At 42.1% G+C, this 17,327-nt stretch overlaps 1 protein-coding gene across 1 annotated transcript in view; it reads right to left on the minus strand.

Moving 5' to 3' along the window:
• Positions 1–17,327, minus strand: part of tbc1d32 (TBC1 domain family, member 32) — a 92,549-nt gene that overhangs the window by 60,012 nt on the left and 15,210 nt on the right. Inside the window, exons 4-13 of the mRNA XM_084082278.1 lie at positions 14,849–15,017; positions 13,008–13,079; positions 9,964–10,089; positions 9,453–9,531; positions 8,004–8,107; positions 6,250–6,311; positions 4,941–5,376; positions 3,260–3,319; positions 3,108–3,180; positions 1,958–2,095 (exon numbers count right to left, since the gene is read on the minus strand). Of these exons, the coding sequence (XP_083938404.1) occupies positions 1,958–2,095; positions 3,108–3,180; positions 3,260–3,319; positions 4,941–5,376; positions 6,250–6,311; positions 8,004–8,107; positions 9,453–9,531; positions 9,964–10,089; positions 13,008–13,079; positions 14,849–15,017 (1,319 nt within the window). The remainder of the gene's footprint in view (positions 1–1,957; positions 2,096–3,107; positions 3,181–3,259; positions 3,320–4,940; positions 5,377–6,249; positions 6,312–8,003; positions 8,108–9,452; positions 9,532–9,963; positions 10,090–13,007; positions 13,080–14,848; positions 15,018–17,327) is intronic.

A 17,327-nucleotide genomic window follows, 5' to 3' on the forward strand; every position in this document is an offset into this window, starting at 1 on the left:
TCCCTGGAACAAAATATTTTTAGATGGGGGTCCGCGGCCAAATACATATCATTTTGGGGGTCCTTGACATGAAAAAGTTTGAGAACCACTGTTCTAGTGCATACATGGGGCCGGGCCCACATTTGCCTGAGCCTCTACCTCTACTTGAACTAGTTTACCTCTACTTGAACTAGTTTACCTCTACTTGAACTAGTTTACCTCTACTTGAACTAGTTTACCTCTACTTGAACTAGACTAGTTTACCTCTACTTGAACTAGTTTACCCTACCTCTACTTGAACTAGTTTACCTCTACTTGAACTAGTTTACCCTATCTCTACTTGAACTAGTTTACCTCTACTTGAACTAGTTTACCTCTACTTTAACTAGTTTACCTCTACTTTAACTAGTTTACCTCTACTTGAACTAGTTTACCTCTACTTGAACTAGTTTACCCTACCTCTACTTGAACTAGTTTACCTCTACTTGAACTAGTTTACCTCTACTTGAACTAGTTTACCTCTACTTGAACTAGTTTACCTCTACTTGAACTAGTTTACCTCTACTTTAACTAGTTTACCTCTACTTTAACTAGTTTACCTCTACTTTAACTAGTTTACCTCTACTTGAACTAGTTTACCCTACCTCTACTTGAACTAGTTTACCTCTACTTTAACTAGTTTACCTCTACTTTAACTAGTTTACCCTACCTCTACTTTAACTAGTTTACCTCTACTTTAACTAGTTTACCTCTACTTTAACTAGTTTACCTCTACTTTAACTAGTTTACCCTACCTCTACTTGAACTAGTTTACCTCTACTTGAACTAGTTTACCTCTACTTTAACTAGTTTACCCTACCTCTACTTGAACTAGTTTACCTCTACTTTAACTAGTTTACCTCTACTTTAACTAGTTTACCCTACCTCAACTTGAACTAGTTTACCTCTACTTTAACTAGTTTACCTCTACTTTAACTAGTTTACCCTACCTCTACTTTAACTAGTTTACCTCTACTTTAACTAGTTTACCTCTACTTGAACTAGTTTACCCTACCTCTACTTGAACTAGTTTACCTCTACTTTAACTAGTTTACCTCTACTTTAACTAGTTTACCCTACCTCAACTTGAACTAGTTTACCTCTACTTTAACTAGTTTACCTCTACTTTAACTAGTTTACCCTACCTCTACTTTAACTAGTTTACCTCTACTTTAACTAGTTTACCTCTACTTTAACTAGTTTACCTCTACTTGAACTAGTTTACCTCTACTTTAACTAGTTTACCTCTACTTTAACTAGTTTACCCTACCTCTACTTGAACTAGTTTACCTCTACTTTAACTAGTTTACCTCTACTTGAACTAGTTTACCTCTACTTTAACTAGTTTACCTCTACTTTAACTAGTTTACCCTACCTCTACTTGAACTAGTTTACCTCTACTTTAACTAGTTTACCTCTACTTGAACTAGTTTACCCTACCTCTACTTGAACTAGTTTACCTCTACTTTAACTAGTTTACCTCTACTTTAACTAGTTTACCCTACCTCAACTTGAACTAGTTTACATCTACTTTAACTAGTTTACCTCTACTTTAACTAGTTTACCCTACCTCTACTTTAACTAGTTTACCTCTACTTTAACTAGTTTACCTCTACTTTAACTAGTTTACCTCTACTTTAACTAGTTTACCTCTACTTTAACTAGTTTACCCTACCTCTACTTTAACTAGTTTACCTCTACTTTAACTAGTTTACCTCTACTTTAACTAGTTTACCTCTACTTTAACTAGTTTACCCTCTACTTTAACTAGTTTACCTCCTCTACTTTAACTAGTTTACCTCTACTTGAACTAGTCTACCTCTACTTGAACTAGTCTACCTCTACCTTAACTAGTTTACCTCTACCTTAACTAGTTTACCTCTACTTGAACTAGTTTACCTCTACTTTAACTAGTTTACCTCTACTTGAACTAGTTTACCTCTACGCGTGCTGACTGTAACAGGGAACAGCTTCCTGCCGTCGGCGTACACCAGCAGTTTTCCCAGCATGCACAGGGAGTGGACAAAGTAGGCGTAGTCCATCTCTGGACCGTTGTACACACTGCGCTGCACCGAGGCTGGAGACACACACACACACACACACACACACACACACACACACACACACACACACACACACACACACACACACACACACACACACACACACACACACACACACTGACGTCAGGACAGCAGAGACACTGACGTCAGGACAGCAGAGACACTGATGTCAGGACAGCAGAGACACTGATGTCAGGACAGCAGAGACACTGACGTCAGGACAGCAGAGACACTGATGTCAGGACAGCAGAGTCACTGACGTCAGGACAGCAGAGACACTGATGTCAGGCCACAGAGTCACTGATGTCAGGACAGCAGAGACACTGATGTCAGGACAGCAGAGACACTGATGTCAGGACAGCAGAGACACTGATGTCAGGACAGCAGAGACACTGATGTCAGGACGGCAGAGTCACTGATGTCAGGACGGCAGAGACACTGATGTCAGGACGGCAGAGACACTGATGTCAGGACGGCAGAGACACTGACGTCAGGACAGCAGAGTCACTGACGTCAGGACAGCAGAGTCACTGATGTCAGGACAGCAGAGTCACTGATGTCAGGACAGCAGAGACACTGATGTCAGGACAGCAGAGACACTGATGTCAGGACAGCAGAGTCACTGACGTCAGGACAGCAGAGTCACTGACGTCAGGACAGCAGAGTCACTGATGTCAGGACAGCAGAGTCACTGATGTCAGGACAGCAGAGACACTGATGTCAGGACAGCAGAGACACTGATGTCAGGACAGCAGAGACACTGACGTCAGGACAGCAGAGACACTGACGTCAGGACAGCAGAGACACTGACGTCAGGACAGCAGAGACACTGATGTCAGGACAGCAGAGACACTGATGTCAGGACAGCAGAGACACTGACGTCAGGACAGCAGAGACACTGATGTCAGGACAGCAGAGACACTGACGTCCTCTAATAATCGTGAAAATGTGTGCAAATGTGCATATACCATAGAAATGTGTGGATGTATTGAGTGTATTGCCTTACAGTACAGTCATGGTACTTACATATAGTCTCAGGCGTTGCATCTCGTTCACACGACTCATTGTAATAAATGCATTGCTGCACGGCTGCTGAGATCTGAGACAAAAAGACGTTACACAGTGTTAGCTCCTAGAAAACTTCATACTATGGAGTATTAATGAGTATTTTTACTCACCAGGGACTTGTACTTTCTCTGCAGGAGTTTCAACACCACAGTCCTGCTGTAGTACCCATGCTGAGAGAGAGAGAGAGAGAGAGAGAGAGAGAGAGAGAGAGAGAGAGAGAGAGAGAGAGAGAGAGAGAGAGAGAGAGAGAGAGAAAAAAACATTTTTTTCTATGGATTAGTCATCCCATGGACACTTGAATTAACACAATGGCTGCCAATCACGCATAAATGCGATCTATTAAATAGCGCACTTGGCCGCCAAGATCGCATAAATGCGATCTATTGAAAAAATTAAAAAATAAAAGTTTTTTTTTTTTTTTTTTCTTTTCAATTTGACCCAAAGACCAAGGAGATATGATTTTTCGAAGATTTAGACTCCCATCCACTTCCTTGTTAGTTGAGATGGGGGTCCGCGGCCAAATACATATCATTTTGGGGGTCCTTAACATGAAAAAGTTTGAGCAACACTGATTATAGAAACATACGTTTTGCAGAATACTGTTGGGGTTTAGAAGACATTTGTAGAATCGGCTTCAGGTCTTAATGTGTTTTAATGCTTTGGCCATGGACAGTGTTGTGTAGTGTGTGTATTATATTGTGTGTATTATAGTGTGTAGATCAGGACCATGGACAGTGTTGTGTAGTGTGTGTATTATATTGTGTGTATTATAGTGTGTAGATCAGGACCATGGACAGTGTTGTGTAGTGTGTGTATTATAGTGTGCGTATTATAGTGTGTAGATCAGGACCATGGACAGTGTTGTGTAGTGTGTGTATTATAGTGTGTAGATCAGGACCATGGACAGTGTTGTGTAGTGTGTGTAGATCAGGACCATGGACAGTGTTGTGTAGTGTGTGTATTATAGTGTGTGTATTATAGTGTGTAGATCAGGACCATGGACAGTGTTGTGTAGTGTGTGTATTATAGTGGATGTAGGTTGACGTAGATCTACGTCATACGTGGGCAACTGGTGGCCCGGGGGCCACATGCGGCCCCCACCTTCACCTAATGCGGCCCCCAGGTTAATATCAGAATAGTGATATATTATTGATTTCAGCTGTTATGATTCATAACGTGCAAACATGACATAGCCTGGTTCCATACCATAGACCCCGCCCACTCTCTGAGTGGACTGCCTCTTGGTCTGGAGTTGTAAATGTGAACCTAGGACTTCTCCGGTACAAAATGCGTTGTCCAATGAGAGGCGGAGGTGGGCGTGGGGATCCTTTAGGATTGGTTTAGGGAATTTCTAATCCCCTCCCCCTTGTAATCCCCGACACTGGAGCCAATTTCAGACTGAAGCTCCACGCAGCTTCAGTCTGATAATCAGGCTAAACATGACACATTACATATACTGTCTCTCCGTATTTTAACTTTTTTCGCCATTCTATGTCACACAAAAGTAGCAAAAATAGCAGATCTACAAGCTCAAAACGCGTCGCAGTGTGATGCGTTTTTTGGCTATTTTGGAATTGGAATCCCTGAAAAGTATCATTTTAATCTCATTTCAAATGCATTTAGTTATACTTATGTTAACTTTATGAACTTAAATACAAATGCACTGGACATAAAAAAGACAATAGAATTGTAATACTAGTCATTAAGCTACTAATGGATTAAGATGGAGAACAATGTGTTAATGGATTAAGATACAGAGATTTGTCCCTATAGACTCAATGAGCTTCTTACCATCCACTTCTTAAACCAGCTGGCTTTGATGTCCAGCAAGGTGAGGAGATGGACGGGCTCCAGAGACCTCTCTGACCCCCCTGAGGATGCACCCTGCTGGGGATGGAAGGACCTCTCTGTCCCCCCTGTGGAGGATGCACCCTGTTGGGGCTGGAAGGACCTCTCTGTACCCACTGAGGATGCACCCTGTTGGGGCTGGAAGGACCTCTCTGTCCCCACTGAGGAGGATGCACCCTGCTGAGGCTGGAAGGACCTCTCTGTCCCCACTGTGGAGGATGCACCCTGCTGGGGCTGGAAGGACCTCTCTGTCCCCGCTGTGGAGGATGCACCCTGCTGGGGCTGGAAGGACCTCTCTGTCCCCCCTGTGGAGGATGCACCCTGCTGGGGCTGGAAGGACAGCAGTGACAGGGTGCTCTCTATGATCTCCTCCATGTACCTGGAAAGACACCACACAGGAGACACAGGAGACACAGGTGACACAGCACATTTAGATTGTGTTTAGTCATTTAGTGTTTTGAATAAAATGTCATTTAGTTTTAATCATATTTTAGTCATCTGAAAAGTCTAGTCTTAGTCAATTAAATATCATAAGAATTTAGTCGACTAAATCTACAGTTTATTTTGTCGACAAATACAGTATGTATTGTAATGGCTACGTAATGGCTGGTTTTGTTTTACACTTGGTTGCATGCTAAATTAGCTTGTAGATCTGCTATTTTCAGAGCACAACACCCGAGCACAACCAACCATAAAATCACTCTTTTAGTTCTACTGGATGTCTTCTCCACTAGTCCCTTCCTGACATTTTAGTCTAGTTTTTATTTGCTGACAAAATTGTCAAAATGTTTTTGTCATAGTTTTAGTCGATGAAATCAACACTGTGTGACAGGTGACAGAAACTCAATTCAATATTATTCTGGTGTCAAATGACAACAAATTGTCTCAAAGACACTTTAAATATAGCACAGAGACCCCACATTGTCGCACCCTGAGCAATACATTTATACAGTTAAAACTCCCCCTGAACTGGAAGAAACGTCAGGCTGACCCAGGCTTTAGGGTGGGTGGCCATCTGCCTCGACCGTGCCGGGGGGGAAGAGAGAGAGAGAGAGAGAGAGAGAGAGAAGGAGAGAGAAAAAGGGAGAAAGAAACCTATATTAAAATTGGCTTAAGGGAGGACTGGCCGGCCAGCCGGGGGGAGGACAGACCTCTGACCATGACTCAGCCATAACCAATGCAGCTACGCCCATATATGGAGTGTGTTGTCTAGAGGGGGGAGCTCTGGTGAAAAAGCTCACTCCTCTCTTACTTCTCCGGGTGTCGGATCCAGAAGGTTGTGACCTCTTTCTGGAACTCATTCATCAGGCGGATCTGGAGAAAGACAAAACAAAAGAGACGAGATGAGAGACTGACTTTAACCCAGACGCCTCATTTCAATAAAAGCTAGACAGTGGCAAAAACGTTTTACCATTTAAACCCTGTTAACTGACTGAGCCAGTGCGATTTCTTTCTTTTTTTTTTTAAGTAAAAAAAAAAGTGCTTAGGAAGCGAGATACAGCCTTTTTCAGTTCTAAGTTAAACAAAGAGTGGAAGGAGCTGCAAATCTTCAGATAATTATATCTTGGGTTCTGAACATTTTTTTCTTTTCTTTTCTTCTTTTTTTTACTATTTTTTTAAAAACACGTGAAACGCGTGATTGGCACGTTGCACCATAGCGGTGAAACACGTGAAACACGTGAATGGCACTCAATGAGTTAAGACCTGTGGCTGATTCTACAAATGCCTTCTAAATCCTAAGAGTTTTATATATTGTATGAAATTGTGTTTCAGATTAAACCTTTTTTGTTTACTTGGTCTGCTCTTTTCCCCCTCTATACATATACCTCTTTAGCCAAAAATAGCCGATCTACAAGCTCACAACAATTTCAATTCAATTCAATTTTATTAAAGTGTCAAATCACAACAAGTTGTCTCAAGACACTTTACATGTAGAGAAGAGACCCGACAATCCCACCCAATCCCACCTCGCAGTGCGAGGCGTTGTGAGCTTGTAGATCTGCTATTTTTTGCTAAAGTTCCCCTCAGAAAAAGGGATGCTAGTGTTAAGTGGTATAACGTAAAAAAAAAAAATCATATCACATCACACAAAGAGTTACTACCCCCTGTAGTAACTCTGAGGACCCCCTAGGGGTCCCGGACCCCCTGTTGAAGACCCCTGCAGTAGGCTATAGCGGAAACATGAGTGTCATGCAAGCATGTAGGAGCTCGGCCAATCAGTGGCAGTAACGTAGGATATGCAGCTTGCCAGTCACAACGCGGGGAGGCGGGACATGGGAAGTGGAGCAGAGTGTGAGAGAGAAGCTAACGTTTAAAAAAAATGATTAAAAATGTTTAACGGCAACGCCGATCAGTGGCGATTAACTCATGTTTCCGTGCTAACCTACTGCATTTGGGGAAAACCTTTGAGAAATCTCTGCAACTTCTAAGCAACGTTATATTTGCCCGAGACCAGACAGTGGTTCCCTCGGGTACCAGAGAGAGTGGATTGAGTGTCAAGGGACCCTGGATACCGCCCCAAAATACAAAAAAAAAGGTAAACAAGGTCCCGAAAGGGGCCATCCAGAAACCTGCCTACCAGTGTCATCACTGGTAGGCAGTTTATGAGGTGACAATGGCTTCTATTATAGCATGCTAACTTTACAGAGAGAGATTAGCTAAATTATACTATATCTACAGTATAGTTTTGAGGTCTTTTTTACTTAAGTGGAGTATTTTAAAAAATCTGTACTTTTACTTCTACTCCACTACATCTCAGAGCCAAATATTGTACTTTTTATTGCATAAACAAATATTTTAAAACTTTAGTAACTAGTTACTTTGTAGATTTAGATTATTATTAAAAAACATACATTAACCACTTCAGCCCTAAATATATTTCGTCCATTTGAAAATAGCAGATCTACAAGCTCAAAATGCGACACATTGCGACACATTGTGAGCTTGTAGATCGGCTATGTGTGTGTGTGTGTGTGTGTGTGTGTGTGTGTGTGTGTGTGTGTGTACCTGTTTGAGCAGACAGCAGATGACGTGTGTGTTCACGTCAACAGCAGCCGACCCCGTTGGAAAGGTCAATTTATGAGACATGAAGTTACACTGAACACTCTGAGCTGTAAACATAACCATAAACATAACCATAAACACATGAAGTTACACTGAACACTCTGAGCTGTAAACATAACCATAAACACATGAAGTTACACTGAACACTCTGAGCTGTAAACATAAACATAAACATAACCATAAACACATGAAGTTACACTGAACACTCTGAGCTGTAAACATAAACACATGAAGTTACACTGAACACTCTGAGCTGTAAACATAACCATAAACATAACCATAAACACATGAAGTTACACTGAGCTGTAAACAAAGAAAAACTCAGAACTTTCAGAATGCTTCTAAAACAGTGGTTCTCAAACTTTTTCATGTCAAGGACCCCCCAAATGGACACTTATTAGCCCGCGGACCCCCACTTGAAAAGACACATTTTAAGGACCCCCAGTTTGACATGCATTAGGGCTACGGACCCCCATTTAATGGCATTTCTATCTCTGGGACCCCAATTCATATTGTAAAATCAATGTTAACTTAACTCTGAGAGTGTACAAATGGAACCAAATGGACCCGTTAGGGTCCATTTGGTTCCATTTGTACACTCTCAGAGTTACAGACCCATAAGGGTCCATTTGGTTCCTATCCATCATTTAGCTGGGGACCCCCTGGAACCCCCTCAAGTACCCCTGGGGGTCCCCGGACCCCACTTTGAGAACCAATGTTCTAAAATAACTAAAATAGCAGATCCACAAGCTGACTACGTGTCAAGTTGAGACACGTTGTGAGCTTGTAGATCTGCAAATTTCGCTTTTTTTTTTAATGTCAGACACAATACCTGTTGAACTGGTGTAGATATCTCTAGTTAGGACTATCTTACCCAGACTGGTGTAGATCTCTAGTTAGGACTATCTTACCCAGACTGGTGTAGATCTCTAGTTAGGACTATCTTACCCAGACTGGTGTAGATCTCTAGTTAGGACTATCTTACCCAGACTGGTGTAGATCTCTAGTTAGGACTATCTTACCCAGACTGGTGTAGATCTCTAGTTAGGACTATCTTACCCAGACTGGTGTAGATCTCTAGTTAGGACTATCTTACCCAGACTGGTGTAGATCTCTAGTTAGGACTATCTTACCCAGACTGGTGTAGATCTCTAGTTAGGACTATCTTACCCAGACTGGTGTAGATCTCTAGTTAGGACTATCTTACCCAGACTGGTGTAGATCTCTAGTTAGGACTATCTTACCCAGACTGGTGTAGATCTCTAGTTAGGACTATCTTACCCAGACTGGTGTAGATCTCTAGTTAGGACTATCTTACCCAGACTGGTGTAGATCTCTAGTTAGGACTATCTTACCCAGACTGGTGTAGATCTCTAGTTAAGACTATCTTACCCAGACTGGTGTAGATCTCTCTGGTGACGTTCAGAGGAGATGAGGAGAAGGTTTTGGAGAAGAACCGGAGAACTTTATCCTGTGGGACAGGAAGCAGGAAGGAAGACGACAAGCATCTGTGAGCCGTGAGCAGTTAACACTGTTTGGTTCCATGTTAGAACGCTAAATATTAGGGGTGTTGAAAAAAACAATTTCTACAAATAAATATTTGTTTTAAATATACAGTATTCTGTATTTATTTTTGCTGGTTAAAGTTACATGAGTTCTTACTCTATGGTGCGTGAGATATGACATGTAAGCTTATATGGACTATACCGTTGGCCTCATAAACACCCCACTAGTGTTGATTTTGTCGACTAAAGTTTCATCTGGATCAGAGCGTCCGCTAAATGCCTACGGAACAGCAACACTGTGGGAAGGCGGGGCTGAGGGGCAGGGCTATGACGGAGAAAAGGGGGAGGAGGAGGAGGGGTTACCATAAAAGGGGGAGGGGGCGGTACTCGGTACTCACAGAGAGGGCGGGGTCGGGGTCGCTCAGAGCAGCGGTGAGGTTCTTACTGAGCGCGCTCCAACTCTCGCTGCTCAGCACGTCAGAGGGAGGGGCCTGACACAGCGCCTGGAGAGCTTCCCACCGCACCTGTAAACCAATCAGAGCAATAATAACAATAACAACTAGAAGAAGTGCTCCTCTGAGCACAGATCTCTGCCAGGTCAGGCAGGTTATTATGGTAAATGATGCTTTTATATAGCGCTTTTATTCAAAGCGCAGGGGTTGACACTAAGGTCTCAGAGGCACTTGCCCGTCGGGCAAGTACAGGTCATGTTCTACTTGCCCACAGGTCTTGCCCACTTGCCCGAAAAGTAAATCGTCCTTTATAAAATGATGGTAAAATTAAAATTACGGTTCAATGTAACACATTTTTTACTTTCTACTTGTGAATTATGGGGCTGCACGATAAAAAATGTCATATCTCAATATTTATGCCAAATATCTAAATAGCTATGAATATGACTATGGGTTAACACTTGTTATTTTATATTTTTAAGTGTAGCAACAGTGATAGGCATTATAGGAAAAATATGTTTGTTCATAAATGCCCTACTTCATCATTAAAGAGTGTCGCACTATAAGAGTAAAATAACAGATCTACAAGCTCCCAACGTGTCGAGATACAATGCATGGTGAGCTTGTAGATCAGCTATTTTCACTATTTTAATTTGTTCTTTTTTAGCGGCGCTAGCTCCTGCTCGACTTTGTCCGTGTCCGTCAACGTTCTGATTGGTCAGACCCGTCAACGTTCTGATTGGTCAGGTCCGTCAACGTTCTGATTGGTCAGGTCTGTCAACGTTCTGATTGGTCAGGTCCGTCAACGTTCTGATTGGTCAGGTCCGTCAACGTTCTGATTGGTCAGGTCCGTCAACGTTCTGATTGGTCAGGTCTGTCAACGTTCTGATTGGTCAGGTCCGTCAACGTTCTGATTGGTCAGGTCCGTCAACGTTCTGATTGGTCAGGTCCATCAACGTTCTGATTGGTCAGGTCCGTCAACGCAACGTTCTGATTGGTCAGGTCCGTCAACGTTCTGATTGGTCAGGTGCGTCAACAAAGTGATTGGTCAAGCTTCACATGACACGTGGCTATAAACACATTATAAACACATATCGATGACAAAATGTATCAAAGGCGCCGCTACCTTCACACAGGGTGTGATTTTTTTAAGGACATACAAGGCTGACAGCAACGTTATATAGCCTATATATGGTTCTGTATCAGTATATCAGTCAGTTTTAGCAGATTTCATTCCAATTGGCTGCCTATGAATTTCACAGGCCTGGGTAGACAACCTGGCCTGGCGGGGATCTGCGCACCAAGCACAGCAGCTGCACACAATTAACTTAATGAGGGAGCTTGCGACTTGTTTTGCACACAAAAAACTGCTCAAACAATGTCAAACTGTCATGATTCTAGCTGCTGAAACCTTCCTCCTTGGATTATTGTTTAAAAAAGGAACAGAACATGGCTGTTTTTAAAGGATTATATTTATTTCTTGTCCGTCAGAGTGGTGAGGTCACAGCTTCTTTCTTATTTGAATGATAGCATAAACTTTGAAGTTGTTTCCAGTAATTAATTTCTATTGCTGGCTGGATCTCTCATAAGTTTGGGATTTGACTGTATTTCGTCACATGTATTAATCTATATGCGGCTGTTGATAAACCGTCGGGTTGTTTAGCCTACCGTTTGATATGCACAGATGCGCTGGCATTGACAATCCATGAGATGGCTGCTAAGCAGTTCACTTGTGTTATACCTCTACTTGTTAGTTCTAGTAGAATGGCAGTTCCAACACGTTCTAAAAGACAAGTGTAGGGGAAATGAATGATGATTAAAAAAAAAACATCGGGCCACATCGGTGAAATAATGGCCGATGTTGCGGTTTGGCTCTACTCATAAGAGCCACTGCACGTAAAGTGTGTGTGTGTGTGTGTGTGTGTGTGTGTGTGTGTGTGTGTGTGTGTGTGTGTGTGTGTGTGTGTGTGTGTGTGTGTGTGTGTGTGTGTGTGTGTGTGTTACACAAAGTGTGTGTGCGTGGGAGGGAAGGACAGAGAGGGAAGGGGGGGGGGGCAGAGTGCTCTGGCCACGTTCATGTGTTTAGACAGATATCTCATGTTGTGTTTATAGTGAACAAAAGATGGTTGTGTCCCCACTGCCACTCAAGCGCGCACTTGCCCTGTAGGGCAGGCTGAAAGCTAACTCCACCTGCCCGCAAGTTTTATTTACCTGCCCCGGGCAGTCGGGCAGGCGTTAGTGTCAATCCCTGAAAGCGCTTTACATAGATTGTGCATTACATTCACCCATTCACACACACATTCATACACACATTCACACACACACACACACACACACACACACACACACACACACACACACACACACACACACACACACACACACACACACACACACACACACACACACACACACACACACACACACACACACACACACACACGGAGGAGGAAACCATGCAAGACACCAACCTGCTCATCAGGAGTAATTAGGGGTTCAGTGTGTTGCTCAAGGACACTTCTACACTAACTCTGGGGGAGCCCGGGATGGAACTGGGAACCTCAAGGCTTCCATCCGGCTGCTCTACCCCTGAGCCACTGCTACTTATGGGCCAGCAATGTTCTGAATTCAGTCTGTCAGCCAATCAGGATGGAATGTGAAAAAACGGATGGATCCGTCTTGATCACTTGACTATAGAGATAATGTGTACCCATTTGCATGTTTGGACAAAAACTGTAGGAGTAATATATATATATATATATATATATATATATATATTTTTGCAAATCGGCCTCCTGGTGGCGCTATAATAGGGCAATGTTGAAAAGGTTCCTCAATGTAGTGCCAATGAGCGTGCAAAGAAAGATGCGTTCCCGGTCTTAATGGGTTAAATAAGTGGTTATTTATTTCCTACCTCTTTCGTCTATGAATGAATACATCATTAGATTATAGGTTGTCTATAATTAAATAAGTCATTATTTATTTTCTACCTCTTTGGGTTGACTGGGGTCCAGGTTTTCAGCCAGGACTTGGAGCTGTTCTTGTTTGATGAACGCATAACTCTGAAACAGGAAACAAGAAATGAAGTATTATTAACTATAAACATCACAAACAGACACAGAAAATAAAAATAATAATGTAACAGATTATCTGGAAATATTTACTGCCAGACACAAAGACGTTATAACGGCATAACTCTGAAAAGACAACATAGATCAAATAGTTCTAGAGCAGTTCACCTGAAAAATATACATTTACTAGAGAATGTGCTCCTCGGAGCACAAGTCTCCGCCAGCAGAACTGTGCTATCAACTGTCATCAACTGTGATATCAGTTTGTACTGGAATGTACTGTTCTTGATTAATCCTGTCTAAGCTATTTATATTACGTATTGTGATGACACCAGTGTGTCTACATAATGTATTGCTCCGCCATTTCTCAGCCATTTCGTGATTATTCCTGTCTTACCTCACTTTGAAAGAGGCCAAGACTCTTTCAAAGTGACACATCTATTTAAAGGCCGCTATTACGTCATGCGTCTCACTAGCCAATCAGAGCACACTCTTTCAACGTATTGTCACGTGTCACGTGAGGCTTGACCAATGTTAGCTTGGCCGAGGGGGGGGACGGAAAGTGAAAACATAGTCTCCTGGCGGAGACAACAAAACATCAAAAAGAAAACACAGTGGGATAATAATAAGCCCTACGCTTTGTTGTTACTGAACAGAAATGTGTCTATTTCAGACTGTTGAACAAGGCCTGACCACGGCCTGTCACCAGGCTGGACATGGACTTGACCTTGTGGATCTACATGGTTCAGTTGTTGGCCAGTGACTTGACCCAAGATAAAGCCACTAGTGTGTCCACTAGGGGGGAGTAGAGAGCTATATAAAAAGCTGCCCCACATATAAGGCAGACAGGCAACACATGCATTTTATCAAGCATGTCTAGAACAGTGGTTCTCACACTTTTTTCATGTCAAGGACCCCCAAAATGACATGTATTTGGCCGTGGACCCCCATCTCAAAATATGTTGTTCCAGGGAAAATACTGTGGCAGTCAAAGAGTTAAAGTATTTGGGAAATATTCTGTATCTCGGCTCCTGTGTTTTACTATGGATTTTTGGCAAAACATGCTATTTTCAACTTCCCACAACTATGGAACGGATTACCGCGATCAGATTATTTTTTCCCCCCAATACTACGAGACCCCTGTGTGTGTGTGTAACGAGGGGATCACCGCGCGGACAGCGTTCACGGAAAATATTCCATGATTTCTCAGGTAGGTAAAAACTCATCGACACTATTACAGTTTTACACTGGCAGTTAACCCATTGAGACCTGAAGCCGATTCTACACGTCTCCTAAATCTCAACAGTTTTCTGGAAAAAACGTATGTTTCTATATCGGTGGTGCTCAATCTTTTTCATGTCAAGGACCCCCAAAATTATATGTATTTGGCCGCGGACCCCCCATCAAAATATTTTGTTCCAGGGACCCCCCAGAAGCAAAGATTTGAGTTAAAAATGTTCGCTTTAAAAATATATATATTCAAAGAGTTGCAAACATTTTCACGATTTTTTCAAAAATAGCAGATCTACAAGCTCGTAGCGCGGCACTCGGTGCCGCGCTACGAGCTTGTAGATCTGCTGTTTTTGAATAGCCAAAAGTGTAAAATGATGCTTTTTAGCTCAAATCTAAAAAATGACACAATTCCAGGTCTTAATGGGTTGAAGAGTTAAACCTGTAAACCAGTGATGTGTGACGACAAAGATGACTCTGTTTGAACATAAATCACAGTTTTCTAGTGGTTCCAGCATGTTGTGTCTCACCTGGTTGAAGGAGGAGTCGCTGTCAGAACAGTTGTCCATGGCGTTGTAATGGCCGCCGTCGCAGGCCCCTCCCCCTCCTCTCCTCAGCTGGTCCTCCTCATAGGCGTTGATGAGAGACTCTACCACCGCTGTCATGGAGGTCTTTAACGACCCTACCATCTGATGGTACCTACACAACACACACACACACGCACACGCACACACGCACGCGCACGCGCACGCGCACGCACACGCACACGCACACGCACACGCACACACACACACACACACAGACACCACACACATTTGATCATTTATTTATGTCCACATAAGAGATACAATACAAGGACACAAATATTACAAGGTGCTGTCAAAAATGTACAGTCAGCAAATCATGGACAAATACCCCCACACCCTTCAGGGGTACAAATACCCCCACACCCTTCAGGGGTACAAATACCCCCACACCCTTCAGGGGTACAAATACCCCCACACCCTTCAGGGGTACAAATACCCCCACACCCTTCAGGGGTACAAATACTCCCACACCCTTCAGGGGTACAAATACCCCCACACCCTTCAGGGGTACAAATACCCCCACACCCTTCAGGGGTACAAATACTCCCACACCCTGTCAAGTTCACCCACAGGTTCAGTTCAGGTTCAAATGATTGGACAACTCAGTTTATGAAAACTCAAACTTTTTATTCCAACTTTAGTTTTGTTGGCTTCTTTTGTTGTTTGAGCTTCAAATCATCAGGTCGTAAACCTTCGAGATAAAAGAAACAGAAGAAAAATTACTAACATTGCCATTTCAAAACAGAAAAATAAACATCTTTCAAACTTTTAAACCATGTTTACAATTTCAAAGTGTTGTAATCAGTTCGTTACTAAGTAGTAAATTACCAAACATTTACTTTTAAATCATTTCTAAGTAATGTTTCTAATTTCAAACATAGCGTTGGAATTAGTGTGTTATTAAATAGTAATTGACAAAACATTTACTCAAACATCGTTACTTTTACTTATTTAAATGAATTATTAACTGTTTTAAACTTCAATGCAAAATTAAACCTGTTTAAATAAATTAAACATTCAATTGTTCTTAAACTCAGTAAATTATTTCTTTAACATAAAGTCCATTTTAGACTTTTAAATGTTTAGGCATTTTACATTTTTAAAATTAAATCAAGTCTTTGAATTCACTTTTTAAACATTAAATTATACTTTTAAACATGAATTAAAGTTAACTTTTAAACAAACATTTTAAACTCTTTAGAGAGACCATTTAAGTTCTAAAGAGATAATTGAAGCTCGTTAAATAATGAACACAGCTGATCTGAGCTTGTGAATCAGCATTTTCCTACTCCTCCTTATAAAATTTGAAATAAAGTCCTTTTAACATTAGCTTTTGACATTAAACTTCAGCTCTTAACTTCAAGCTTTTAACATTAGCTTCATTTGTAGTTTTAAACAATTATTTTAACTTTAACTTAATATTTTAAACATTTGCCAATCATCCCTTTAAACTTTACTTTTCAGCAAATAAGAGTAAATAAATTCTTCAAACATTTGAAAACAATGCTGTGCTGCTGTACTACAATAAGGCTCTGAAGCCAAACAAACTTTAGCAGTTGCACCAAACATTTAAGCAGCACTTAAAAACAGCAAAAGGAGATTGAAACATTTACAGACCATTGGCATGTCGAACCCAAACACAGTGTGTGGAACTTGAAGTGGTTTGGAGCTTCTTTGGAGTTGGTTTGAGCTCTTCTCCCTCCAATGTTGTTTGCTCAACTGAGCACCTCCAGCTTCTTTTCTGCTGCTTGCCATGAGCCGACACCCAATCTCTAATGAGCCGACACCCAAAGGCCTGTGTAGGGGCAGCCATCTTGGATGTCCCAAAGGCCATTGGCAGCCATCTTGGATGTCCCTTTTTCCCAGATGTGGTTTCAGAGCTTTCTCTCAGTTTTGGCTCGACACCTCCCACTTGACCTTCTGGGTTTCCAATCCCAGAGAGGTCACACAAGTCCTTTACTCTGCCAGTTCTTCAATGGGAATTAGGATGACAAGTCGTCTGACATCTCTATGCAGAATAGTTGCGGGGATTTTGTGTTTAAGCCCTTTAGTCCTTTTCCCCGTTTTGGACATCTCTTTGCCATTTGCCTTTGTAGTGGGCACAGGATAGCTGGGAAAGGTCTTCACCAGTACGTCTCTAACGATGCCTTTGTCGTCAGTGTTGACATTTACCACTCTGGCCAGCTTGTATTGTCCTCGAAGGGCATTTTGGTCAGCCAACCAGACCACATCTCCAACAGCAACATTCCGTTCTTTGGTGTGCCATTTGCTTCTTATGAACAGATTGGGCCCAGCCAATTGGCTCCACCTCCTCCAGAATTTGCTTACCTCTGCTTGTATACTTTGAAGCCTTTTGTATGGATAGCCATCAAACTGGAAGTCTCCAGGGTCTCCCTTTGGATTGGCACGTCCTAAAAGCAGA

The sequence above is a fragment of the Gymnoscopelus microlampas genome (genome assembly GCF_963454915.1).
Source record: "Gymnoscopelus microlampas genome assembly, chromosome: 16".
In the NCBI taxonomy this organism is placed as follows: domain Eukaryota; kingdom Metazoa; phylum Chordata; class Actinopteri; order Myctophiformes; family Myctophidae; genus Gymnoscopelus; species Gymnoscopelus microlampas.